Source organism: Xyrauchen texanus, chromosome 25, assembly GCF_025860055.1.
Source record: "Xyrauchen texanus isolate HMW12.3.18 chromosome 25, RBS_HiC_50CHRs, whole genome shotgun sequence".
Classification (NCBI taxonomy): Eukaryota; Metazoa; Chordata; class Actinopteri; order Cypriniformes; family Catostomidae; genus Xyrauchen; species Xyrauchen texanus.
The window spans coordinates 22,078,580-22,106,429 of record NC_068300.1 but is presented as its reverse complement, the minus strand read 5'-3'; the positions used below and the strand labels follow the sequence as shown (position 1 = coordinate 22,106,429).

The 27,850-nt window shown below is 37.7% G+C and overlaps 2 protein-coding genes across 4 annotated transcripts; one reads left to right on the top strand and one right to left on the bottom strand.

Moving 5' to 3' along the window:
- Positions 1 to 246: 246 nt before the first annotated feature.
- Positions 247 to 19,074, top strand: plekhn1 (pleckstrin homology domain containing, family N member 1). 2 transcript variants are annotated; one of them, XM_052091281.1, is made up of 16 exons: positions 247 to 472; positions 2,752 to 2,842; positions 2,963 to 3,124; positions 6,186 to 6,266; positions 6,651 to 6,741; positions 8,245 to 8,378; positions 8,799 to 8,951; positions 10,985 to 11,065; positions 11,482 to 11,557; positions 11,735 to 11,880; positions 11,996 to 12,142; positions 13,188 to 13,436; positions 13,772 to 13,933; positions 14,377 to 14,598; positions 16,971 to 17,025; positions 17,980 to 19,074. In XM_052091281.1, exons 1-16 carry the CDS (start codon positions 399 to 401, stop codon positions 18,162 to 18,164), a joined length of 2,109 nt encoding a protein of 702 aa, XP_051947241.1. In that variant the 5' UTR covers positions 247 to 398; the 3' UTR covers positions 18,165 to 19,074. The 2 variants fall into 2 exon arrangements, with proteins under 2 accessions (XP_051947241.1, XP_051947242.1); XM_052091282.1 differs by lacking the exons at positions 2,752 to 2,842; positions 2,963 to 3,124 and having other exon boundaries at positions 253 to 472.
- LOC127618688 (PPARGC1 and ESRR induced regulator, muscle 1) lies at positions 18,245 to 27,686 on the bottom strand. Of its 2 annotated transcripts, XM_052091279.1 has the most exons (5): positions 27,590 to 27,672; positions 27,014 to 27,078; positions 23,092 to 26,923; positions 22,001 to 22,114; positions 18,245 to 21,678 (listed from the first exon to the last, which is right to left on the bottom strand). In XM_052091279.1, exons 3-5 carry the CDS (start codon positions 26,891 to 26,893, stop codon positions 21,572 to 21,574), a joined length of 4,023 nt encoding a protein of 1,340 aa, XP_051947239.1. In that variant the 5' UTR covers positions 26,894 to 26,923; positions 27,014 to 27,078; positions 27,590 to 27,672; the 3' UTR covers positions 18,245 to 21,571. The 2 variants fall into 2 exon arrangements, with proteins under 2 accessions (XP_051947239.1, XP_051947240.1); XM_052091280.1 differs by lacking the exon at positions 27,014 to 27,078 and having other exon boundaries at positions 27,590 to 27,686.
- Positions 27,687 to 27,850: the final 164 nt, after the last annotated feature.

Genomic DNA, 27,850 nt, shown 5'->3' with positions numbered 1-27,850 from the left:
CCGGAGCAATCCTTTACATAGTATTCCAATAGGATTTTTGAATAGGGCTAGAATATGAACCATTTGCTCATTATAAGGTGTAAAAAATTACACGTCCCCCTTTGTCATTTAGGCTTTATTTATTGAAGGGATCTCATGCCTCCCTTTTATTTTTTACCCACACACACCTCACTCAATCCCCACCCACTGACACACTCTCTCTCTCATACACTCCCCTCTCGACTGTCAGCTAGTTCAGTACCAATCTCGCCTCTCCGGTGTACAGACACTCACTCACACACTCACTTATTCAGTGGAGGTTGGATTACAACAAGGATCACCGGACTATTAATCTTGAAGGCAGATATACTTGCACTCACTCATCTCATCAAGGAGACACACGCTTTCCCAGGATCAACATGGGGAGTAGTATGTCATGTGTCCCCCAACACAACTTCAGATTCTCCAGCAAGAGCTTCATTCGCAGGAACAGGTAAGAAACATGTGAATATGCCTTCAAACTTGGGTGAATATAGTTCAAGTTGGAAAACTGGTCAAGCTAATTCTGTATACAGTGGCCCCAAAAATTATTTGGACACTTAAATCAGACATAAAAATATATAAATGTCTAAACATTAGAGCAAAATATGAGTGCTATTTATTTTAAAGAAAGATGGCACAGGTGCAGTTTTACACATTTATTGAAGAAGTTTGTTCTGAACTAGTATAGAATAACATTAATGTAGCCATTTGGATCATATTAAATAATGATAAATAACGGCAATAACAAATGATCAGAAAGTGTCCCACTTTACCTGTATTCACTCTGTGGAAGTATTGGATCTTTACCAAAAGTATTCTTTATATTTGAATGATGGTATATAGATGGTATGTTGTTTCAGATGTGTGAGTTTGATATTGGATAGAAAAGATGCCAGAAGTTGTTTTAGGATTTTCAGCCTCTTCAACTTGTGGAAGAATCAAAATTACAAGATTATGACAACACTGGCAGGTTGAACACGGGCTGATATTTTGAATTTAGCGGTGTAATGATGCTGTCCGTAAATCTCACTAGCTCAGTGACGGGATCTCAGTCCACAGACTGACTGATACACTCATCTGCTCATAGAATTCACCAGTGTAATGAAGTTAAGGCACATCTATTTTCAGTGTAGCCTTCGGGGCTGGGAAGAGTTCTTAAGTTTCTTCTGGTATTTTGAGAGAAATAGGTTTATCCTACGCAGAAAGCAATACTATTGTACTTGTAATGCTAGTGTATGCTATAGTGACAGCGATCCATGTAATTTGCCGCTTTTCAATTTGGAGAACTCTACTGATGATTTGTCAGTAAAATAGGCAGTTGGCCTACTTTAAATCAGTTTGTTGTATCTATTGTGTATGGTTTGCATATGCTCTAAATGGAAGTTGCTGGATTCAGTTAAGGTACAGAGACCCAGACTTTTTTGCTTTTGTGTTTTTACTGTGAATAGATCAGATTAGAGTTCAATGTAGCAGGCCCCGGCCCTTTTAAAAGCCACACTAAAACCCCAGAAGCCTATCAGATTTCAACTAAAAAGTGGGTGCATTTTTTTAAATGAAAACAAAAGGTGGCTGTCCAAAGAAAACAGTTTGTGCCTCTTACATAAACAAAACACTCAATAACTTAAAATATATTTGCAATTTTAACAGAAATGCATGTATGCAAAAATTTGCTACAGCAAAAACATACTTCACATATGCTTACTTCCTAATATATAAAAAATAAATTAAAGATATCTGGAAATTTGTCAAACAATTGAAATGCTCAAAAATATACAGAAATATTTTTTTGGAGTAAAAATGCTATATTCATGCTGTAATTTTACAGTTAAAAGTAATAAGTAAAAAGTATGAAAAATATCCAGTCACCAAAATGCCACCAATGGAATGGAAACAGTTTTTTGCAATCACAGCTGCCAGGATTGATGTCACAGTTATATACTTTTATATGTTTTACAGTACAGTGGTAGACAAACTGCATGTCAGAACAATGTTGCCTGCATTCTTACATACACATTCTCTATTTCCAAAGTTGCACCTTTGATGCTACTGTCAAACTTTCAACACTTTTACGAGAATGTTTTCTGTGTAACAAATGCCTATAACCTGCATTCCTCTCCGGATGCCAAACATATGCATCACTGAGCCCTAGTAAATCACCGATACTTCCCATTATTGTCTGCATGAATGAACCCACTGTTGTTATGCTAATTGCATTCAAAGCAGAGACAGACTGACAAAGAGAGAGAAAAAACAGGAGAGTCACTGAGGATGTTTCTCTCTCTGACACTCTCTGACACTAACTTCCTTAGCTTATCGCTGTGCAGGAAAGACTTCATTATATAGATCTGACACTAATGATTATAAATGAGGGTCACAGGTAACAAAAGACATTTCATGAGCAGAGCATTGTAGCTTGTAACATTAGCTTTATTGTTCCTTCTCCTTAAATGGTGCATAGACAGAGATGTAAAACTGATATGCTGACTAGTACAAGCTAAGGGGGACTGAGAAAGAATGGACATATATAATGGTGATGTAATCTTTTGTGTGAGACACCGAGCATCTGAAACTTCTCAGACGGCTTGACCCAGGCTAGTGTAATTAACTGATCATTCTGAGTCAAGATAAAACCAATGTGGGGTCACATTCATCTTTTCTTATCCCATAACCTTTAGAAGAGTTCTTATCAAAAGAATACTTGCCTAAGTAGTGTCTCTGTCTTCTGAGCAGCAGCCGGTTGTTCAGGAAAAAGTACCCCCAGGAAGGGCAAGAGAAGTCCAACAGCATCATCAACATTCTCTGTACTGTCACCCCCAGAAAGGTGAGGAATTGTTCACATGCATAAGAAGCATGTAGATGAACAAGTAAAATAGCATGTTTTTGCAATGTGTTTGGACATGATTGCAAACAGGAACTAACTTTTAATACTGTGTTAAAACAGGAAATGTCACCCAAAGATCTTCAGACAATTGAGAATATCAAATGGGACCCTCCATTTCCCTACGACCCAGTAAGCGGCTGGAAAAAGAGCAGCATTAATGTGAAGAATTATGGCAGAATGATTCACAGTTCCAAAGTCCGCTTCCGTTTCCTGCACTGCCAAGTAAGACACACCCACTCAATATCCAAAACAGTGACAGTGGGATCCAAAAGTTTGAGACCACCAGTGGCGGCTGCTGGTCTTTCAAAGAGGGGAAGCTCATTTTCGGCCTACATTATAAACTTATTTACCCTATTTTTTGCACTAAATCAATCTTAGGTGTTGATCTGCCCTGCTGTTTAATTCTAATTTTTTCCTCGTAAGGAAGACTTTCAAATGCCTTCGCCAAAATCAGGTCGACAATATTAGCACCGTCTGCCATCGTGCGTAGTTTCACCCGTACGACGCTAGCCTAGCCTACTGTATGAATGAATGAACGAACGAATGAATGAACGAACGAACGAACGAACGAACGCTCTAAAACAAAATATATTAAACTTGGTAAAACTGAAACAAGGAATGTGGTGTATAATTGTGTGAAATGTATTATGCAAATTGACTAGCAAATATAAAGAAATAGGTTGCAGCAGTTTGTCTTTCGACTACACTTGAGAAATCCGCGATGGGACTGAGCGCGAAATAGCTTCAGTGACTTCTTATAGTACAGATTCGCTGTCAATCAAAAGGAGATGCAGTCTTTCGACAGATCCTCCAATCATCACGCGAAGCCCGAGTCGGGCCAGCCCACTCCTCATTCACCCCCAGAGACGCTGAGCGTCCGTGGGCGAGACATAATCGCAGCATTTATCCAATGACCGTCTATTTTCGGAGCACTGAAAAAAACTGTTCAGAGCAGCCCCATTGAAGTCAATGGACGCTCGGCTTCAACAGGGAAATGCACTGACGCTACGGGAATGTATGAGAAGTAAATCGAGTCAGCCGACCTGCTAAATGTAATGTAGCTGATTCTGAACGAACTCGTCTTCGAGATGAACGTGTTCTAACGTATTTTTAGTCAATAAATTGTTTACACAATAGTACATATTTGACCATTATTTTTTTGACATTATAGGGGAAGCTGAGCTTCCCTTGCAGTCTTAAAATATCCCCACTGGAGACCACATTGCAATTTTGGGATGGAATTTGGAAATAAATAAAAATGTAACTCAAGGAACGTTAGAATATGAAATATTCTGCACCATATCTAATTCACTAATCAAATATGCAAAATTGTGACAGTGACCATGATATCTTGTTTATCCAAAAGGTCAGATTTCCTTGCTTAAAGCACACCAGAAGCTTTTTAGAACATTCTCACATCATGCATCAGGTTTTTGCACCAAAATGTGAAATTCATGCCAGCACAATTGCATGCTGCCATTAAAGCAAAAGGGGGACATACCATATACTAAGAAATTCTGAAATTCATGTTCAGTTGTATTAAATTAGAAAGATGCAAATTAGAAACAATTTCACAAGTGGTTTTGGTCCCCACTAAACATGCAGTCAGAAACGTTCTAACAAATGCAAACAAACTTTCAATCTGTGTCAGGAATCATTCAATAAACCTCTCCAAACAGCCGTTAGATTTAATTAGATGATTAAGGCGGTGTGGTCAGCAGTGACATAGTGACTTACTTACCCTTTATGAGCTAACACACAACAAACAGGTGGAATGTACAGGATGTCACATGGCTGTTGCATGAAACCCTGTGAGAATGATGTGCGTTTGCTGATTAATTGATGCAACTCAGTTTGGGAAGTTAAGACCATGTCTGAACAGGCTGGGATGTATGATGTTGTGAAATGGCTCAGAGTCATCCTAGGGCATGAGTGCACTGATCAAAAGATTACATGCTGTCTCTCAAGTGTGGGAATCTCTTTTTGTTTCATACCATGTCATACTGAGAAACAAATGAGTGTGAACATGAAGGAAAGAAGATAATAACACTTTAGGAAGAACAAATACTAGGGTGAGGTCAAAGGAGGTAACACAGTACGTTGGTGATATTACAGTTGAGAGAATATGCTACCTAATGGCATGTTTTGTAACCTTAGGTAAAGAAAAGGCTTGGATTATAAGAAAGGAAATGCACTGTCTATGATAAATCAATGTCAGATAAACTAAGCTCAGAGTCCTTAGAGCAAACATTCTTGCTTGGAAAATATGCACATCGAGACATGGTTTATACAGGAGCAATTATTCAAGACAAACTTTTATTTTTGGCTTGACAAATGTCTGAAAGTTTAAAAGAGTTTTAAAACAGATAAGGTTTTACAGGCTCAATGGCAAGAGGACAGACAGACATACAAACAGACAGACAGATGGTATTTTTTAAGAGTTATGGGATTTTCGGTTGTCCGCTACATGAAAACTTTAAGACTGATCAGTTAGAAAAGACAGAGCACACTACTTCAGAACAGCCTGTAGGATTGTGCCACATTTGATCACTGTACCTTGAAAGTTCTACGAGTAATTACTATTGATAATTTTGGTTTTGGGTGAAAGACTTAAGAAAAACCCAAGTCTATGTATGTAGAATAACAGTATGTTGGCTTTGTTAAGCCAGCATAATTAATACCATTAATTTGAATAGGGCAGCTAAAGTTAATTTACCACATACCCTGCTTAATATAACAGCTTACACCAGCCTTAACTGGTTTAAAGGTCTCTCAGCCTGGCCATTATGGTCTTCAACTGGTCAAGCCGGTCTCCCAGCCTGGCCAAGTTGTTGCTGAGCTGATTTTTTCAGTAAGCTGATCTCCCAGCTTGACCAACCAGCAAACAGACCAGCCTGACAAGGGTGGGAAACCAGCCAAGACCAGCAAACAATCTTGGGCTGGTTTAAGAGTTGTTATATTTTCTTTACAATCTGTATTATGACAGTAATAGTCAGTAGTGAAGACAGTAGACTAGAGGTTTGTCTGGGTGAAAAGTTGCTTCATCTTAACAGTTGTTTTTGTCTGTGTAAGTTTCTTCAAATGCTTGCCTTAAACATGACTTTTGAAAATGGTTTTGCTTTTCAGACTTAGTGAGGGAGCTTGTGAGAGATAATTTTTTAAAATCCGATGATGTTATTGAATTGAAGTCTATAAAGCGGAACCCTAAGGTTCAGCCAGCATTACCACTGAATGATTGCAATGATTGTCTGTCGATACCGATGGTATGTGTATTTTCTTGAAGGATGTGCATGACTGCTACCTGGACCTGTTCCAAACACACCTCCATTTTGTCTCTAACAACACAACTGGACTCACTTACCAGGTAAAAGACACCTTTGCAAAACTGCTATTCAGTTTCTTCACAATAAACAATGCATACCTCAGGCCGAAATGTAAAGGAGGTCCATATATGGGCATGCTTCAGACTTGGCCTTAGGCATGACCTGCAGTTGAGTGGCTTTTGAGTCATGTGGTAACAGAGACGGAAACGACAAGATCCATGACAATAGTTGTATTGAACTTGGCTTGATTAGAAATGTTGATTGTCAATCGATGGTAGTTGTGCAGTAATGAATGCTTCAAAGTACATTCACTATACAGAACTACAAAATCTAATACTGATCATTGGTTACAAACATAATGTAAAATGTTCATTTATCACCATAAATTCAGACTAAACAAACAATTATTTATTTTTATAATACAGGGCACACTTCCACTCAAAGAGCTCACTATTTGCAAAGTGAAGAACAGAAACAGCTTTGAAGTTCCGCAAGAATTTGCATTCCAGATAAACGGTAAGTTGCTTGATAATTCAGGGGTGTTCGAGCAGGGAAACAAGTGAAAGAAATAATGAAAGAAATGCAAGATAAAGCAATAGAACATTGGGGGTGGGAGATATAGCCTGAAGCTTCTTGTTACTCTTAAAGTTAAAATGAGCTTGCTTTTAATGACCATTTCTAAAATACTGGAGATATGCAGAGAACAACAGCTCTTGGTGTTATTTGAGGGTGAAATTAATTCCAACTAACGAGAAAAAATATGGGTAAGGCGTGCATTTTAAAACCACACTAAGACCAAAACCTCTTCCCATGTTTAGACATTCCAGAGGTTCACATGAACTAAAACCAATCCAAGACAAACAAGCCCTCCTCCATTTGCCACTAGTTAGAAGAGGGTAAAATTGTCCTTCAAAGCTCCCCTTGTTATACAACAGGTGCGCCTGAACTCGCTCAACTGTGAAGATTTGAGAGTCCTTTCCCTCTTCATTTCTCTTTCACAGTTAAACTACAGCACATTCCAAGGCACTGGACTTGAACAAGACTTATAAAATGTTTATGAGAATTTACCACATGGGAACATGTGAACTCTACTGGTTTGTCATGCTGAGCAATTGACAAAACAATGCTTTCCCGGAAAGTATTCAAAAACAAATCATGAGTCAATGCGCTGTGATTACATTAATCAGAATTAAAGCTTAACTACTGTGTGATGTTAAGTTCAGCTCTCCAAATTATTGAATAAATCTCCTTATTTGGCACAAAATCAAATAAAATAGAACCCACTATTTAGAATGGAGAAAATATGTCTGTTACAGGAAGACCTTACAAACCACTTTCAGATTACTAGGAGTAAAAGAGGTGAAATCAGAGATTTAGGAATCTAGCAGCCACATCATGATTGTGAGGAGACCTAACAGCAACAGTAATGTGCACATTAGATGTTTAACAAAAAACGTGTCTTAAGATGGGTATTTTATATCTTCTGATTTAGTGTTGATAGGAAATATTAATTATGTGCACAATTTTGTACAGTACTCTATGTATTCTGGGAAAAATGACCAAACCATACACAAGTACACATGCCTTTACTAAAATACATTACACCTTACTGGAAATGACTATGCAGGGCAGGTCTGAATGGCTTATATCACTGCTGATAAAGTCTGGAATGCAGTCCTGATAAAAGGGGGATTCCAGGTTCAGTGGATTCTTTCAGAATGGCTTTTCCTGGAGGGAATAAGAGGAAACTGCAAATGCATGGCATGCTGTGATGTAAAGAGGTCTTGAAGCTAACTATTTTCTCTCAGGGTCAGAACTGTCACAAGAACCAACAATGACATTTTGATATAAAACATACTAGCTCTTAACTAATGCAAAGTTTTGTTTCACCATCCTTAAAAACTAAAGATTTTCTTAAATATTCAGCAACCTGTTGCCAGCTCTTAAAGAGATCCAGATGGTCATTGCCCATGATGACATGTGACCTAACCTCTGCCCCCTTGTCTTTAACCTCTGTAGGGGTAAGCCTGAACCCTATCATCGTCTATTGCTCGACAGAGGAGGAGATGAACAACTGGTTTGGCCTTTTAAAAGAACAAATTGAGGCCAATGGAGGCAGTGCAATCTCTCAAGAAACGTATACAAGAATCAAGGTACAGCTAATTCTACCACTTTCTGCATGACCTGTATTTGTTGGATGGTAAACCTGAGTACACTCTATGCTCGTGAACATATTAAGTAGGTGTTTAGTCAGGTCACAGTGACTCATGACAGATCATTGTACTCCATTAAGGATTTCATTAGGGAGTGGCTTCTTTTGTGGGATCTTAAAAGATATTTTGTCTTTCCTGTTGACACATCATACAATTGCAATAAGTAAGATGACTGAGCAAAACATTTAAATTCCATAATTAGAGATGTTTTTATTGAACAATCAGTTAATTAAAAAAGAAATCTTTCTAATGCTGATGACACTCCCTTATTTCTCCCTTAGGCACATCAAGGCACATCATGCCAAGTAAGCAAATCTCTCTTTTGAACTTTGATTTTAACTCAGTATTGTCTCTCCAAAGGTGGAGTGCTCGGAGGAGCCCACAGTGGGAAAGGAGGAGTTGAGGAACTCCATCATCAAAGAGCTCATCTACGAGTGGGAGGGCTCTCAACGGGAGAGTCTGGGGCCCATCACATACGTCACGAAAGTCAGACTACAGCACATGCCATGTCAGGTAAGATCTCCATAGGATGTTCTCACCAGTTCTCAAATGTTCTTTGACAGACATCATAGAGATTATTTAAATTATTTTGATCCTCTTGAAAAAAATAATATATTCATCTGTCATGGTTCCCAAATAAATTTTATATAGTTTTTTCCAGCCCTGGAAAAGTTATGTTTTAATAAAGTCTAGTTTTGCTTTTGCTATATAATATTTTATCATCTAGCAAGAGATTTTAAAAAATCCATATCCAGTAATCAGCCAAAAAATTCATGGATATTCATTGGTCAAAAAGGGTGGGAACCCTGATTAGTTAAGTGTCTTCTGTTTTCATTGTGATCATTCATTGTAATGATATGTTTCATTATTTCTATACAGTAAAATTATTACTGTTTATACTGCATTAAACACTTTACAATAATGTTCCATTCATTATAATTATTTTATGAATTAAGTATCATTTTAAAAGCATTTATTAATCCTGATTTATGTTAATTTATCAAAACATTCAATGTTTGTTCATGTTAGTGCATATTACATTAACTAATGTTAACATATACAATTTTTAATGTAAAACGCTTATGTAGAAATCAATGTAAACGAAGATTAATAAATGCTGTAAAAGTATTGATTCTTAACAATAGTGCCAACTAATGTTATTATGTAGCTCTTTGGAATGCTCGATTCTGATTGATCAATCTCTGATATTTCTGAATAATGCACATCTGGGTATAAAGTAATATCAGAACAGTTATCCGGGTATTGCAAGTCATCTTTCCTAATTCTCGAATCATTCTGGGATCTCTGCAAATAAACTAATAATTTAAACTCAAATCAATATTTCATGTTCATTAATTACTTAGTAGTCTTGTAAAAAGTGGGAGAGTGAGCATTCAAAAGGTAATTATTGCAATATAAACACCAACAGAACTCTGTCGCAAATCAGAGGAGGGATTCAGCTTTTCTGGAGACTCCTTGGCCTCGTACTTCTCACATAACATTGTAATTTCAATGTCAATTTATTTGGTAAGTAGCTATGTAATAAGCAGGATAATCTACAAATATAGCCTTATTGTAAAGTGTTACCCATTTTATGCTCTGAAAAACAAACAATTATGTCATTTTGACACTTTATTCAGATTAGGGATGGAAATAAATTACTGTGAAGTGTCAGGCCCCCATTCTGTACTTGCCGTGTCCTCACACTATGGCATTGCACAACTGACAATGACGTTTACGTTATTAGAAGCCTGCAAACTGTTTGCTCTCAGTGTGAGCTAAGGTCTAAATTAGTATCCATGCTTTCTGGAGAAGAGCAAAGTAGCTCAGTTTACACTCAGCGTCACAAAACTGTCTGCTGGTATGGCCACTTTCACAACTCTTCATTAGTCAATGTCTGTCTGGTATCAGCAAAACAGCATACAAACACAAAACATGCCAACCCATACTATAGGAGCATGATGTAAAAAATATTTACCATACATGTAGCTAAATACCTAAACCTTTTACTAGAGAATGAGGTTAAGCAACTGATAGTCCTTCTGAAGTAAAGGGTGAGAGCAAAGAGGACAAGATGTGTAAACCATTTGCTTTCCTCATGCATTGACTTGACTCACCCAACAGCTGACTTTGAACACACCCCAGGCAGAGCCAAGACACGCAACTGTGGTCAGAAGAAGACCACCGGGAAATTAGTGCTTAAGAAGTGCATTTTACTTATATTATTGGCAAAGCTGGTAACTGGTTTTAGCTGATTTCTATCTGGTCTATCTTGGTTGTACAAACAGACAGTTCCGCCCCAAACTCACACCATTGCTCAGGCCAATGTTGCTGAGTCAAAATGTACTGGCCAAACAGAGGAATGTTTGATAGCACACTTTTACGTGAAATCAACCTAGCTTATATTTGTCACTGCTTATTGTTTTGGGATACAAAAAAGAATAAAAAAAAAAACTCAACATCAGATTTAAGATGGGTTTTCCAGCAGGGATTGCTCTTTGAATCTCTTTATTCTTTGTGATACAATTCCTCTATTCTGTTCACAGGAAAAGTATGACCGGCTGCTGGTGATGTACCCCAACTATCTGATAATTCTGTCGGAAGAGAGTGATGGCCTCTTTTACAAGGTAATTTACTAGCTTTAAAATCATTTTCTGGGTTCAACACAAGTTTAGCTCATTCAGTAGCATTTGTGGCATAATGTCGATTACCACCAAAACGGATCCCTCCTTTTAATTAAAGAAAGAAAAAATAAGAAGCAAAAATCGAAGTTACAGTGAAACACAATGAATGTGAATGGGGCCAATTTTTGGAGGGTTTAAAGGCAGAAATGTCCATCCATCCATCCATCTTCAACCGCTTATCCGAAGTCGGGTCGCGGGAGGCAGAAATGTGAAGCCTCTAATTTTATAAAAGCACTTACATTAATTATTCTGTTCATTATTTAATGCCTTCATTCAAACTTCATGCACAAATGTATACAGCAGCAACACTGCACATACACATTTAGTAAGGCAGGAACTAATCTTGCATGTATTTGCAGGGAAAACTTCCTCTCAACATGATCACAGTTACAACTCCTTGCCAGGACATCAAGCCCAACACATTCATGATTGAGGGTGAGTTAACAGACCAATCAACGTTTTATTGCAGGATGTTGTAGTACTTGGCAAAGATGTGATATGTGCAATAAAAATGAGTGTAGACTCATTCTGATTGTTCTCTGTTTCATCCTGTACCCTGTTTCTGCACACATGCACATCTCTGACTCTAACGCTGGTTGGTTTCGTTACTAGGGAAGCTGATAAACCCCATCATCGTGTCCTGTCTCAACAAGAGTGAGTTCCATGACTGGATCCAGTATTTCAAAAACGCTGATGTTCCCATCCTCAGCCCTCCTCCCCCTGTGTATGACATCATTTACACTCCAACACAGAAACAGGTGAGCGAACCTCCAACATTGGACACTTCCATATTGGAGGTGGTACGGTGTTGAATGTCCTTAGTAATGCGTGTTAATGCAGTGAGATATTCACTCTCTCCTCTGTTATTCTCAGGCTCCAGAGATTGACAGGTGGAGTGGCAGCAGTCATGGAGGTTCTGACCCACTAAGGCAGTCTCAGGACAAACGCAGATTCCATGAGCTCCAGCTGCCCAGTGGTGATGACAACACTATTTCCCCTGGTTACACCGAGCCCCTCTATGTAAGTGCCTGTCCCAATAGTCTAAACACGATATTTATGCAGCTTCAATGTGCTATTACAAAGAAACTAGTTTTCCTAAGAGAATTACACTCATAGTTCTACACTGCTTGATTTAAGATATTTTGATATCCCGACATTTGGTTAGGGTGGTTATCCACATATTTTAAATATGTAGCTTCTTTGGTGCTTATTCATTATTCATCAGAATGACTTGCATGTTTATTTTTAAGGAGCAACACATGTGGTTGTGAACTAGATTAGCTTTGTTGCAGTTGGTCTGTTAATAATTAACTTGTGTCCAATCCATTTCCTTTGTTACCACATACAGAATACACTTGAATCATCCATTGGATTTTTTATTAATATTGATAGGGATCTCACTGTATACATTTTAACTTATTAAAATGATAGTTCACCCAAAATTAAAATTCTGTCATCATTTACTCAGCCTCACATTGTTCAAAACACATATGGCTTACTTTCTTCCATGGAACATGAATGTTGAGCCTCAGCCACCATTTAATTTCATTGTATTGCAGACGGAAGCTTTGAAAGTGAATGGTGACTGGGGGTATCAGTCCTTAACATTCTGCATAACATCTCCTTTTGTGTTCCATGGAAGAATGTAGGTCATAATTTTTTGGAACACCATGGGTGATTAAACAATGACAGAATTTTAATTTGTAGGTTTTCCAAATGTCACTCGAAATGTTCACGTTTGAGATTTATGTGCACACACACCTCCATAAATCAGAATATTACTTCATTGCACATATTGATGTTCATTATCACATGGTGTGCCAGGACTACTCCCTCTCAAATAAATTTAACACAGACAGACCATGATGTCCAGACCTTTATGCTGCCTTTATGTGATTATGTGTTCACATAAATTGTAATTGTGTATGGAGCTTTATTGTGCTTTTTTTGCACAATTTGCTCTTTAAAGTGTTAGAATTTATTGTTTTCTGTTTAAAGAATATGAATGTTTGACTGAAGTTGATACAGCACAGTTAATCAGTGTCTGTGTTTTGTGTTGGTACAGTTGATTTCAAGCAGACCCACCTCTTCAGACACACACTACTCTGCTCACCTGGGCAGCAGGAGCAGCAGCTTCTCTTCTCATGCCAGGCCCATGCCTGCCCACCGACCTGTGTCACTCCACTACTCCTCCCCTCCACAGTCATCTTATCTGTCATCTGAAGGACCCATGTCACCTGTTTACAACACACCATACAGTTCAGCGCATTGCAATGGCCCTGTTCAACATATTGAAAAGGCTCCACTTGTCAAGGTAGCAAACCATGCCTGATCTGATCTTGTAATTTGTTTTAGCACTTTAAGGATAAAGCTAGTCAAGATGCTTAAAACACCTAGAGCAATGTTTTAATAGTGCCTCAGAGTCCTAGTTTTATACTTTTAATGGAAATCAACATACCAATGTCTCTGCATATTAATCTGGTATAGAAGTGTATTAAGATCGAAAGAACTACACACTTCACACAAATTTAAACCTGAACTATTTGCATATAACTTCAAGCTTTGGTGGGAATGTTAAAAGGCTACACATTTCCTACCCAGTGGAAAATATGCATAAAACTTATATTTTTTCCAACTGTCTTTGTTAAGTCGAAAAGCTGGAGCACATCACAGTCATCTGTCAAACACCAGCTCTTAGTTCCTCACCGCCATTCAGACTTGGTTGCCCACCGTAAACCTCTCTCACCCCTTTATGATGACCCCAGCACCCCGACAATGTACCCTCTCGAGGAGAACTCTGCACATGCATCGGTAAGTGGGTCAGGATATCAGATCTGCTCTCTCACTTTACACCAGTGCCTTTGGTGACCAAACACCCCGAAAGCAGTGATGCTGATTTAATGAGCTAAAGCCATGGAAAGTCCCCACAGTCTACATTACTAATTGATTGATCCAGATGCATAATGAAAAAGCTTGCTGAGCAAATGAGACAAAGTACTATTCCTTGTAAAATGCACATGCAAAGAATGCATAGTCAGTTCAGGCAACATTTTAGACTAATATTTCTACATGAAATGCAAGTTTACACTTGTTCGGTTTTCAAAACCTGGATTACATGACATGTTTAAATCTAAATACTTTAATCAGCTGAATACATCAGGTTGAATGCACTAATCTTCCCTGTAAATCGCACATCTGCTTGTAGGAAGATATTCTCACAGATTATTGACAATTCATATTTTTCTGTTAAACAGCACTCTTCTCGAGGGTCCATTGAGCAATCGTACCCACCTCTCCTTCCTCCCACCTTTCGCCTGTGCACTCCTCCGCTTGGGCGGAAAAACAGACACAACCAAGCCGTGGAGCCCGAAGTGACCAGCAGTCAGTGGTCTGATGAGCTACGTGCCAAGGCTGTTTCCAGGCTGAAGATTCTGCCAGCACCAAACAGACAGACAGAACACAACTACATTTCTCAGGTAATGGGACAATAGTAGTTTTGATCACTTTGATTTTAACTCTTCATCTGTCTAAAAACTAGGGTTTCCACCATCAATGAAAACCTGGAAATATCAAAGAATTTGAAAATTGTTTTCTCCAGGCCAGGAAATGTACATTTTATTTTTGGTTATATCCCAGCCCCTTACAACATACTCCACAGTTTTTGCAATAAATGCATTTGCATTTAATATTTTTAAATGCGAGTTATTCAAATCTGTATATCCTTTCCTATATGCAAAAATGAGACCTTTCCTGATCCATGACTTTTAAAAAAACATCTGAACAGCAGTGAAACACTTATGATGTGTTACATTCATTCGAGCAGAGAGAGAAGTAAGTTTGAAGTTAGTTTGGAGCCAAGGAAATATAAATAAACCTTGTGTAAATTGTCAGCTTTGCGCTATTAAAATGCTATTTCTAGCCATTTTACATTACAAGTGAGGAAACCCTGTGCCTTAATAAAATCAAGTAAATGTACTTATCTGTCTCAAGTAAAGTGGACTATTCCTTGTTCACTTTCTTGAGCCAAAGAAGTACATTTACTCCCAAATAAGTACATTTAATTATATTTTAATTAGATATGACTAATTATATTATATATTATATATTTAAGCAATATCACTCAAGCAAGAGTGCGATTTGGCCTTACATCAGCACAGCTGTGATTCGGCCACAGGCCATAGGTAATCACAGCAGTGCTGATTTAGGGCCATATATTTTTATCCAGCAGGTGGCTACACATCGTGACCACATTATCACCTTGATTGTTCAACAATTCAATGGTCTGTCGTCAATTATTCCTTTCATAATATAGTGGCCTAATATCTATAGCCTAAGTTTTGCAGCTTTGGTGCTGCTGGCTGAAGGTTTCAGACAGTTCCTTACCACAAACCCCAGAGTTTTAGCACATTTTAGGACAATGTGATGACTTTCAGTTGCTTATCCACAGTAGGCACAGATCTTGAATGATTTTGCAGTGATGCCATCAGACCAGATTAAATATGGGACAAATCCTATATTGATTCGATACAGAACGCATTATTTCATTTTAAATTATGGGATGAACCCATATATTACGGGACAGGTGGCAACCCTTCTTGGGACTGGCACTTTGAAATGATTATCTCCAGAGATTGGATTGCATTCAGACTAGCACGGTAATGTATGGAGCTAGCGAATGCAATGCTAAGTAAAGAGACCTTGTCCAAAAAGAACAATCGGTAGCATTGATGGATTATTGTGAGTGGACAGCTAATAATTAACGTCAGATAAATGCAGCCTCTTACGGTCATTTACGTAAACCTGGATATATTAACATGATTTGACAATAGAGACCACTGTTGCCTCAAACATTGCAAATGTTCAGTTCTATCCTTATAATTGGTAATTTGTACTCATGACAGAAAATACCTCACGACCCAGAAGACAATGATCCGCAACCTACTTTTGGGTCACGGCCCAGTGGTTGAGAGTCCCTGCTCTAGAGATGTTGTGCATGAAATCCCAGGAGATCAGCAGTTACAGAAATACTTAAACCAGCACATCTGGCACCAACAATCATGCCATGGTCAAAATGTCAGATCTTTTCCCCATTCTGATGGTTGATGTGAACATTAACTGAAGCTCCTGACCCGTATCTGCATGATTTTATGCATTGCACTGCTGCCACACGATTGACTGATAATATAATCGCATGAATAAGTAGGTGTACAGGTGTTCCTAATAAAGTGTTAAGTGAGTGTATATTTACATTTTCTATTTTAGTTTTATCTATATTATATTCCCCTTCTGTCGCTCTCTCCACGTTGTGTCGGAGAAGCGACACTAGGGGTCTCTCTTGAGCGCCGATATATACCTCTGTTATTTTTCAGTATTATATTTAGTTTCATCTATATTTATTATTTTCTATATACATTTACAACATCTGCTTATGCTCTAAAATATTTAATCGGCTAAGTTTAGAGTACTTCATCAAAAGGAAAACTTGTCACAGTCATTTCTGATGTGTAGGCGAAACGCTCTTTTGAGTAATTTGTTTTCATGGAATCATTCCAACTTGTTCACAGATCAGTCTACATGATTTATTAGTGAATCTCAATGTGAATCATTTTTAAAAAATCCTTGTTCAGTACTTGGAAACCACCGGAAAGATCATGGAAAAGTCATGGAAATTCATTGGTCAAAAAGTGTGGGAATCATGCAAAAACTGAAAAATAATGTAAAATGTGCATAATTAACATTAGCAGAACTGCTTCTGCAAAGAACATTCATTATTGATATTTTTATAGCTTAAAAATTAAAAAAAAATAAAAATAAAAAACAGAACTCAGTGTTCTCAATTTTTTTACAGAGAGGTTTCTCAGGTCACACTGTCACGGAGATGCAGCAGATGTCTTACTCACCAGGTGAGAATTTTCGGCATGCAAAAGTTAGGAGACAGTTACAACAGCACAATTGCATATTCATATGAACATTTCATGGACATAGATATGGAACTAGATATGCTAGATATGCATTGCAAGTTGTGAGACCAGTTTTGTGATCATAGATTTTGTTTGGTGTGCGAAATGATGACCTAGATCATAATTATGTTTTATAGGCTGGTTAATGTTCAGTATTAATTATGGTGATAATAATTATGGTATGTTCTTTGTTAATTGTCTATTGTCTAATTAGGCCACACAGTGAAATATACAGTATATTTACTCTCACTTTTCAGGTTGAAACACAACACCATAGGAAATAATCCACGATGACAATTTCCCACACGTGTAGACACCACACAACTAAGCTAACAGGATGCTTTTAGAATGACCTTTTCCTGTGTGTGTGCGCGCGCGCACATACACACACACACACTGATGGGGTGTTAGCTCAGGCATTAGGGGCAGGCAGGATATGGCAGTGGAAACAAGAGTGTAGATGAAGGGGCATGTGTGTAACATAACTCAGGCCCAGGGTATTTTAAATGACAGCACTACAGGTGGCACATGAAGGAAAGACCAGTGAAAGGACAGAATTACCACTGATGGTGATTTAAAGCCAACAAGTGGTAGATCAAGCAAGATGTTTAAAAGTCTTACTGTCCACAACAACGAACACATTTCGATTTTCTGTCTTAAATAAGGGCATTGAGTATTTTAATGTCTGGGCTTACTGATTTCTTAACTTTGGTGTGGATTTTGATTTAAATAATATGGTTAATCATTGAATCTCAGATTCAGAAGACACAATTTTCATGGGTGGAAAATTTTAAATATGCATTGCATAAAAATCATTTAGTCAAAATATGCATTTAACTATTTAAGCCTAAAATTATTTGAAGAACTAAATAAATAACTTTCTTTTGCTTCTAACAGATGACAACTCTTACCTCCAACCAGTAGAACCAGATGACCAGGAAATGGACTATGATAACATATGGGAATATGACCAGGACAATAGGATGATTCAGCCCCTGCCTGGAACTTCATCACACCGGACATTGGCTCACTATGGAGCTCAAGGCCTGGGTGCTATGACAACACAGCAGAGATGGTCATAAAAGAGAACAATGGGCTTATACCCATCCGGACTTGCACACATTGTAGACTAATCAGTGCCACACACACGTGCACACGCACACACAATGGGTATACCTTTATTGGGAGCCGGATGTTGATCTCACATGGGACATTCACAGTTTATGTAATCAGTGGCTGTATTATTATTTTTTTTTTCACATTAAATATTTTGCACATATAATTTTAAGGTGATGGTTTTAGACTGCTGTAGTAGATTTGCTATTGATGACTGATGTATGCACTCTGTAGAAACAGGTCTATTAAGGTGACACAGTTATGATGTAAATATGAACATAATGGTTTCCAATAGTTGTCAATTTTTTTCAAGGTTAAATTGGAGTGTTTTTTGGTTTTGTGTCCTTTGTTAGTCCTACCAACTGTTGCAAATTGTGAGGAGATGCATTTAAAAAAAACAAACACCAAATGTAAATAAATTATTTTGTATGTAAAGTTTATTTAATATTAAGTTTTATATTTGAGCTATTGTTATCAATATTATATTTTATTTATACTTGTTTTAATATGGCTTTCCACTATCTGTTGTATCAAAAGAACACTTTTAACCTTTTTATTCGGTGGTGGTCGAAGATATTTCTTTCAAAACAATTGTGTACTCTTTTCACAATAAGACAAAAAAAAAAAAAAAAAAAAAGCGATGAAATACAGCTGTAACGGAGTTTCAGCCTACCGCTGTAAATATGAATGTTTGGTTTATTTTTCCATGTCTTTGTGATTTGAAAAGTTTTCTTTTTTTCTTCTTTTTTATAATACAAAAGAAAATCCCTGAACGCCTTAACTCTTAAGGTTGAGTTTTCAATAGTACCTTTTCATTTAAAATGTCTGAACAGTAACAAATGCTGTAAAGAGTGTAATTAAACAACATTCAACTAACAGTGTGTTGGAAAGTGTTGCGTAAATAATAGGCCTTTAAAAGGGTGGCCCAATGTGTGGCCTGTATCACAGCCTTCTGTTGCCATCTGCTGATAATAATTAGAAGTGCAAGATGTAATAATTAGAAATGTCAAATTACTTTTTAGTAATATAAATAAGCTAGCAAATACTTGTTAAATATTGTTCTTGACCCTCTCCATTTCACTGTTGGAATAAATCTCCATTATTTACCCTAACTTGTAACAAAATTACAATGAATCAGAACAAAATTGCCTGTTCTGCCCCCTCTAGTGGCCACAATGAGCATTCCAAACATAAAGGTGTACAGGCAAACACAAAAACAAATCAAACACTTTCTTTAAAATTCCTTGAAACAAAAAATAAATAAATCAAGATTTATTTTAGGTACAGCAGGCATACAAATCATTTCCTGCCCATGCTGAAAAATTTAAATCAGAGAGAACAATATAAATTACATTTGAATATATATATATATATAAATAAAACATTTTCAGATCTGAACTGGCATCACATAAGGGTGTTCTTTACACCAAAGAATAATTTGGATCCAAATTCCAGCATCTCAGTAGTATCACAAAATATTAACTGTCCATTTGCACAAACACACTAACTCTTTCCTTTAAAACTCTCCAAAAGTACACTTTAGACATGCTATCTCCCTCCTAGTGCTTTAATCAGCATCATACTATTAAATATGCATCAACACCTACTTCTTCTCTCTTCACAACACACAAAAGCATTCACTGTATTTGTTAAGCAGTGAATTCAGAACATCTTTAATAAAGGGCTTTGGTCATTTCATAAATCACTTTGTTCATGTTAAGTGTGAATATGCTGATGAGCTTGTACTAAAACAAAACATTTAGCAACAATATTATAAATATACTTCCACTGGCCTGATCTCATATATTATTTGCCCCCTTCCTGATTTCTTCTATTTTTGTGAATTTTTCATTCTAAATTGTTTTAGATCTTCAAAGGAGATATAACATAAAACAAAGGCAACCTGAGTAAACACAAAATACAGTTTTCAAATCATTTTCAAAGCAAAAAAGTTATCCAACACCCACATCACCCATGTGAAAAACTAACTGCCCCCTTAAACTTAATAGTGTGCCACCTTTAGCAGCAACAACTGCAAGCAAACACTTATGATAACTGGAGATCAGTCTTTCACAGCGATGAGTTGGAATTTTGACCCACTTTTCCTTGCAGAATTGCTTTAGTTCAGCCACATTGGTGAGTTATTCAAGCATGAACTGCACATTTAAGGTCCTGCCACAGCATCTCAATCAGGACTGATGACTGAATGATCTCCTTCAGTATTTTCTGGTAGAATTTATGTTTCCCTCAATTAATGCAAGTCACCATGGCCCAGAAGCAGCAAGGCATCCCCACACCATCACACTACCACCACCATGCTTGACCAAAGGTATGATGTACTTTTTGTGGAATTCTGTGTTTGATTTACACCAGATGTAATGGGACCCCTGCCTACCAAACATTTTCACTTTCGACTCATCAGTCCACAGAACATTCTCCCAAATTCTTTGAGGATAATCAAGATGTGTTTTGGCAAAATTCAGACATGCCTTAACGTTCTTCGGGGTTAGCAGTGGTTTTTACCTCACTACTCTTCCATGATGGTATTTTTGGGTCATGAACAGTGACCTTTATTGAAGCGATGGAGGCCTGCAGTTCCTTGGATGTTGTCCTTGGCTTTTTTGTGACTTCCTGGATGAGTTGTCACTATGCTCTTGGAGGAACTTTGGAAAGTCGTTCACTTCTGAGAAGATTCACTACTGTGACAACGTTTCTCCATTTGGAGATAATGGCTCTCACTGTGGTTCTTTGGAGACCCAGAGCCATTGAATAGCTTTGTAACTCTTCCCAGACTGATGTATTTCAATCAACTTTTTCCTCATCATTTCTGGAATTTCTTTCGACATTGGCATAGTGTGCTAATGGGTGAGACCTTTCATCCAAATTCCTGCTGCTGAAAAAGTTATTTTTAGGTGTGGATTTGATTGAACAGGGCAGTCAGTAATCTGGCCTGGGTGTGTCTTGTCCAGCTGAACCCTATTATGAATGCAGTTTCATAAATTTGGGGGTTTAATAACCAAGGCAAATGATTTATTACACAGGCCAAGTTGGTATATGGACAACTTTTTTTGCTTCAATAAATAACATAATAATTTAAAACCTGTATTTTGTGTTTACTCAGGTTGCCTTTGTTTTATGTTTGTTTTAATTTTTGAAACAGTTTAGTATGAGCTATCCATAAAAATACAAGAAATCGGAATGGGGCAAATACTTTTTAACAGAGTTCATCAACAGTAAATGAAAAGCACTGAGAAACATGGAAAATGTCCTACATGAAGTGTTTGACATTCATTCAACACCCTTTTAGATTACATGGAAAAAGGGTGATGTGACTGAAATGATATCTGGGGACATTGGGTGAGCTATAATGGGGTTATGCGGGCTCTATCTGACGCAAAGGAGTTTTCCCAGAAACCTCCTCCCTCTTGTGTCTCCGTAGGTATCGTATGGCCGAGAGTGCACTGATGTTCGCGAGAAGAGCTGAACAATAAAAAGCAGATGACCATCAGTATGGATTATTTTGAACAGTATATTAAATCAAATATTTAACTTTATGCTTTGCTTGGTTTATTGATGCCAAGCAGCACTGACTTGCCTAGGTGAAACGTTTACCTTCTCTGTAAAAAGTTTAATTAACTGCCAAATGCAGTTGAATGAATCAGTGAATGAATTAATGAATGACTCATTGGAAAAACTGAGGATAAATTGTTCCAATAGCAAAACCAGGAAAAATGAATAAGGGAATTAAAGCAAATTATGTCAAAGAAATCACAAATATATTTAGGATAATAAATATACACACCAGCTTTCCATGCGTCTGTTCCTGAACTGGTTGATTTCAGCACCCAAGAGGCAAAAGCTATACAAACCAAGCACATATCTGCCTGTTTAAGAGGCAGGAATGGGGCATCCAACCCTACAAAAGAGGTACGTATATACATTCAGAATAACAGCAGGGCATCATTAAATCATATAATGGAAAGATAAAACTTCAAACAGCATTGAAAAGAACATCAAGAAAATGAACATATACAAAGCGGCAATGTCAGTACGCAGACTGGTGTAAATGATCACTGACCCAACATTCAATGACCAGTTACGGGAACTAAGGGAAAATCTCTCTGAATGCAAGACTTACACTGAATCAGATCGCACTAGTTTGTGTGATTACATGGAGTACCTGGATGTTTTCTAAATGCTGAAGAGCTCACTGGGACAACTCAGAGTCACTAAAATATAGTGGTCACAATACATAAAGACTATAATGGCTGAATTGATAATTGAATTGAAATTGAGTAAGCCTCCATTAATTTAGTACAACATGATTATACAAATAACATGGTGTTCCTTGAGCAGATGAGGTTTTTCTATTTTTACTTGAACTTCAAAGGAAAATATGTCCATAAATTGTGGCACATGGCAGGTTTGAGAAGTTGCCCAACAGGAGTGAAGACTGACTAGCACGTACAACCATTCCAGTGGCCTGTGCATGGCTCTACATGATTAGATACCCATAGTCAGCAGTTATTGAGAGAGGAAGGGTTGAGGGTAGAATAAGAATACAAAACATAAATAATAATAATAATAATAAAAACCTGTAGCAAAAGCTAAAGGTAGATTATTTCTAATAAATTTTGAGAAACCAATGTATTGTCTAATTTTGGGGTCTGTTATTTCTGTTGAGCCACCATTGGTCACTGGTCCCAACTTGAAGCAAGCTAAAATACTTATCTGATGGATCAAAATACATTGGCAAAACAGTGAGAAAGTTACAAAATGCCTTCACAAAACACAAGTTGTTACAAAAAACAAACAGGTGTTAGTAAAATGTGTATTTTCAGTGAACATATTGTGCATGTGTGCAGAATAATTTGTGGAATAAGTGTTTCTTACTCGGATCAGCAACTGCTGTCTGCATCTCAATACATTGCTTCTGTTGCTCAGCTAGCTGCTGGTAGATGCAGTTCTCTATGCTGAGGAGCAAAGGATCTGGGAATGGTTTGTTTTCAAGGCCAGAAACATTGATAGGTTGAATTCCTTTTGGGAATGGCTTTACAGGGGAGAGTGCCCAGGAACATGAATTATCTTCAGGGACTGTAAAACCTGTGCGTCGAACTCTTCTAAATGAAAGAGGGTTTGTCCAGAGGAAGTTGTTCTGAAAATTTTCTTCAGAATAGAAGTGCTCATACATATCTGGTGGTGCAACAGGATCATGGCGGGAAGACTTGTGGTCATACCTTGTGACCACTTTGATCACTGAATTGTCATTCTCATCATCTTCATCTGAATGTCCAGGGGAATCTGGGAAAAAATAATCATAAGCCTCTGGGAACACAAGGTTTCTGTTAGCTGAGCGGGAATAGGAAAATATGGGAACCATTTTATCCTTAATGCCAACTGACTCTTCAACAAGTGGATTTAAAAAGCTTTCAGGAACCGGATCATGGTTGGAAGACTTATGGTCATACCATGTCACTTCTTTGTTCAGTGAATTGTCATTCTCATCTTCATCTGAACATGGGGAATCTGTGAAGAAATAATCATATGCATCTGGGAATTCAAGTGTTCTTTTAGTTGAGCTTGAAAATACAGGGACCCTATTGTCCTTATTACCACCTGACTCTTCTGCAAGTGGATAAAAGTTTTCAGTATCAAAGTCTGAGAAGAAATGGTCATACATCTCAGCCACAGAAGTGCCTGTTCCATCAAGGTGTGAGGCTGCTATGTTGTCCGCACAAGATGCACAACGTTCAGGTTCATCTGCTCCAAAGTAATACTGGATTATCTCAGAAAAAGTGACACCACTACTTTCCATTTCCTCATCATCAGATTGGCACATTGGGAGGGTGGTGTCCACGTGATAAAAGGGATCCATTAAGTTATCTTCTACCTCTGAATGGATTGAATGCAAAGAAGCATTTCTCAGCATTCGTCTGATTGGTTGAGCCTCTAGAGCTTGCAGGTTCTGCACGCTAACATTCTTACACATTTTTCTAAAGCACTGTTGAGCATTAACTGAAAAGACAGGTTCAGGAAGAGTAGTTTTAGAACTAGGGAGCACAATATCTTCACCCATGACCACTGGATCTGGATCATTTTCCCATGTAACACTGCAAGAGCTAGGAAACTGACATGATTCATCTTCTTGCTTCAAAGAAATTTGGGTTTGAAGCTGTGCAATGTCTTCATCCAAATCAGATATGAAAGACATATGCTTAGAGTCATCTGGTTGTGTAAAATAACCAGAGTCTGCAGCATCTGTAGTGTCTACGATACTCCCATCCTCTGGTTGGGTCAGAACATTAGGGTATTGGGCATTACCAATTAACCGTAGCCGCAAAATGTCATTTATAGTCAATTTTTCCATTTCATTCCAGAAGGAGGAGATAGCATACACAGGAAATGGAATTTGATCTGCAGTATCAAGAACAACACTCTCTGGATATTTGGCTTCACTATTTAAATCAAGACAATATGTGGATGTCTCCTGCATATCAGCAGCTATATTTTGAGGCAATTCTGACACATCAGCTAGAGTATTCTGAGTACCATCTTCACTAAGAAGCTTACTTTCTTCCTTGATTTCATTTCCACTTATGTATTCACTTTGTATACCACAAAGTAAGTGGTAACCTTCAATCCTGTCTGCTACAGCATGGCATGACTTGTCAAATTCATTTACACTCATGTCTCCTTTACCGTCTGAATCATCAGTTATATTCCTTGGCCTTATTGGTTGGGCATCCACAATTAATATTTTACTACTCTGCTTATTTCTGCTTTGAAAATGAGCCCCATCTTTTCCATCATCAGATATGACACTATTATCAGGCATATGGCAGTCAGTGTTTGGAAAAATCATGTGTATTTCAGCAGTTGATTGGCTCTGAGATTCTAGGGCATCAATTTGAGTAAAGGCTTTACTTTTTAAAGTAATATCCTGTGTATCCTGTGAACAAGTAAATGTTTTTGGGCTGTTTTCATCCGAGCATTTGCTTGAAGTTAAAAAGAAGCTGCTTTGTTTGATGTCAGAAATTCCTGCCATAATGCTTAGCAAGTGTTGCTCATTTTTAAAGATAGAACAGTCAATCTCATTTCTTAAACAGGATAAATCTTTGTATGCAATCAAGTCAGACAAGACTAGAGGGGAAGGTGTCTCTTTTGAATCAGCTGCACTGGAAATGTTAGGAGATAATAAGGATTTCCTTCGACATCCTGCTTCAGAATTATCACTTAGAGGCTCTGATAAGGTTTTCCTAATACCAGTCCTGTTCCAAGTTGGCAAACAGTTTGTCTCTCTGTGTATGGCAGGACCAGATGGAAGCGCTTCTGTTATATTTAATTCAATATCACTTTCTTGTGAATTGAGAACTTTATCAGTCTTGGGTAATGAAGAAAGGTCACAAACTTTTGTTTTCAATTTTCCATGGTTTGAAAGTGAAAGATCACTCATACTTTTGGAAATATCATAAGTGCTTGTATGTTCAATGCCTAAATTAGATGTTGTGAAAGATACTGGCAAGCTTTTTGAAGACTTTAAGTCAGCTGAAGCCTTGAGCGCAAAAGTGCTGCTTAGCAGTAAATTAGCTCTAACATTATCAGCAGTATGTGTTGAATGGGTTTTAATTCTTTTAAATGATAAGCGTTCTGACTTTGTGACATTTAAAGGGAGGTTGTTTATCTCTTCTCCCTGAAAATTTTTCTCTTCTTCAGATTCCCTACGGTGGACCTGGAACTGAGCCTCATATCCATGACCAAGTTCTACTGGCTGAATACTCATCCTCTTCTTCCTCCTTTTTCTTCTTAGATTGGATGGTGACACTGGGAACTGAGAGACTGGTGAGTCTTTTGAGTCTGAACTGCTTCCACTATCCAGATGAGCAATGTTTTCTCTTGCTGGAATTTGGTCAGTCATATCTATCATATTAACAACCACCATAGGTGGCATTTCCCCTTTTTCTGGAGGCTGTGCTTCAGGTTTCAGCTTTAGCTCTTTGATAAGATCACCACACCTTCCCTCCTGCTCCTGTTTCAGTCCTACTGTAATTAGTGGAAGTGACAATGACTCCTCTCCAGTGACTAGCTCTCTGTCAGAGAATGTTGGTGCATTTACTTGTGCATTAGCAGACGTGGGAGCTACAGCTTTTTCCAAGGCTACATTGCCCCAGGTATTAGCCTCACCCTGCTTAGTGATTTCTCCTTTAAGTTTGGCTTCATTTTTGCCAGATGGACAAACATCTACAGACAACATATCCTGCTTATCAATCAAACCCTCCAGATGGTCCATCTTCTCACTTACCCAATTTACAAGCTGGCTTTGTTCTAAGGGCTGTTCATCTACTGTGGCACATCTCAACTTCTCAAAGAACACATTGACAGTCTGAAGGTCCAAGTCCTCCTCACTACCGGAGAGAACTTGGCCTGAACTACAAATTCCATACTTGTTGAGGTAATCATCCACGGGAGAACCCTCTGGTGGGCCATCTATCTGAAGGTCTAAATCAGGCTCTGTGGATGCTGCATCTGGATGTGAGGTACTTTCTAGAATGTGGCACCCCAGTTCATCAATATCACTCATGCCAGAGTCCTCCCGGCTGGCAAGTACTGGAGAGAATAGGTTGCAGTCCTCACACTCCTGAAAAAAAGAGTTCCAGTCTTGCTCTGAGATGTGCACACTGTATTCAAAGTCCTCCATGGTGAAATAATGTCCCAGTCAGGTCTGAATCTAGAAATGAAAAAATAATCAATCAATTTCATTACATGAACCAAAACTCTGGTATTGAAAGTAGTAATCATATAAAATATGGACAAATACCAAATATCCTCTTTTAGAATGCAAATCAGCAAAAATATGTGACTCCAGCAAATTTCTTAGGGGAGCTGTCAAGTAAACAATATGTATCAGCTGACAGATGTTCAATCTCTACATGTATGCTATTGTATTAGATGCTAGAAAAGCTATGACAATACATGCTTCAACCACAAACTGTGATACAATGGCTTTTGCGATATTTTCACTTATTTTATTCAGAAACACAACATTTTTGAATTTAAGTTCTATAGTAGTGCAAATTAAATAGATAATAGGCCTCAGATTAAATCCAGGCTGTTATCTTAGAAATGGAATACTACTTAAACTGAATAGAAAAAACTGATTTTGTATACCACTGCACTGATATTGATTACAATTAATAACAACTGAGCACAACTCTTTTTCACTCTATATTTGGTAAAAAAAAAAAGGCTTGGTAAAACTGGTTAAAAATCAAGCATGCAAAGAGCACATTATTCCTTCACATTTAGGTTTTGTGTTTTTTCATTGGTGTACACACTAAAAATAAACTAATAATAAAATATTTAAAAACACACAAAGCAGAGGCATGTTCAGTACCTGTTTGGTGGTGTGGAGTGCAGAAGTCCCAGAGCAGTTAGCTTTTGCACCACTTTAGTAGTGTCAAGCATATTGGGTGCCCTTTGCAGTGTCCTTTTCAGTAAGAGCGGTACACCACAGGCCCTATGATTTGTTAAAAATAGAAATGCGTTTCACATCACGTAATACACGCAGTGTGATCTTTCTCTGGCACCCACTAATACCCCAAACAAATGTGTAGAATTTAAATGCCAGTCTGTTGGTTTGTCCATTTTTGTCCAT

What these genes read in the sequence shown, in the direction of transcription:
- plekhn1 (XM_052091281.1), top strand. Translation starts at nt 399, where the DNA reads ATGGGGAGTAGTATGTCATGTGTCCCCCAACACAACTTCAGATTCTCC. An exon ending in GTACTGTCACCCCCAGAAAG is followed by an intron (nt 2,843 to 2,962) that starts GTGAGGAATTGT and finishes GTGTTAAAACAG; the next exon opens with GAAATGTCACCCAAAGATCT. An exon ending in TCCGTTTCCTGCACTGCCAA is followed by an intron (nt 3,125 to 6,185) that starts GTAAGACACACC and finishes ATTTTCTTGAAG; the next exon opens with GATGTGCATGACTGCTACCT.
- LOC127618688 (XM_052091280.1), bottom strand. Translation starts at nt 26,893, where the DNA reads ATGGAGGACTTTGAATACAGTGTGCACATCTCAGAGCAAGACTGGAAC. An exon ending in GACAGCAGTTGCTGATCCGA is followed by an intron (nt 22,115 to 23,091) that starts GTAAGAAACACT and finishes CCTCTTTTGTAG; the next exon opens with GGTTGGATGCCCCATTCCTG. An exon ending in AACAGACGCATGGAAAGCTG is followed by an intron (nt 21,679 to 22,000) that starts GTGTGTATATTT and finishes TTTATTGTTCAG; the next exon opens with CTCTTCTCGCGAACATCAGT.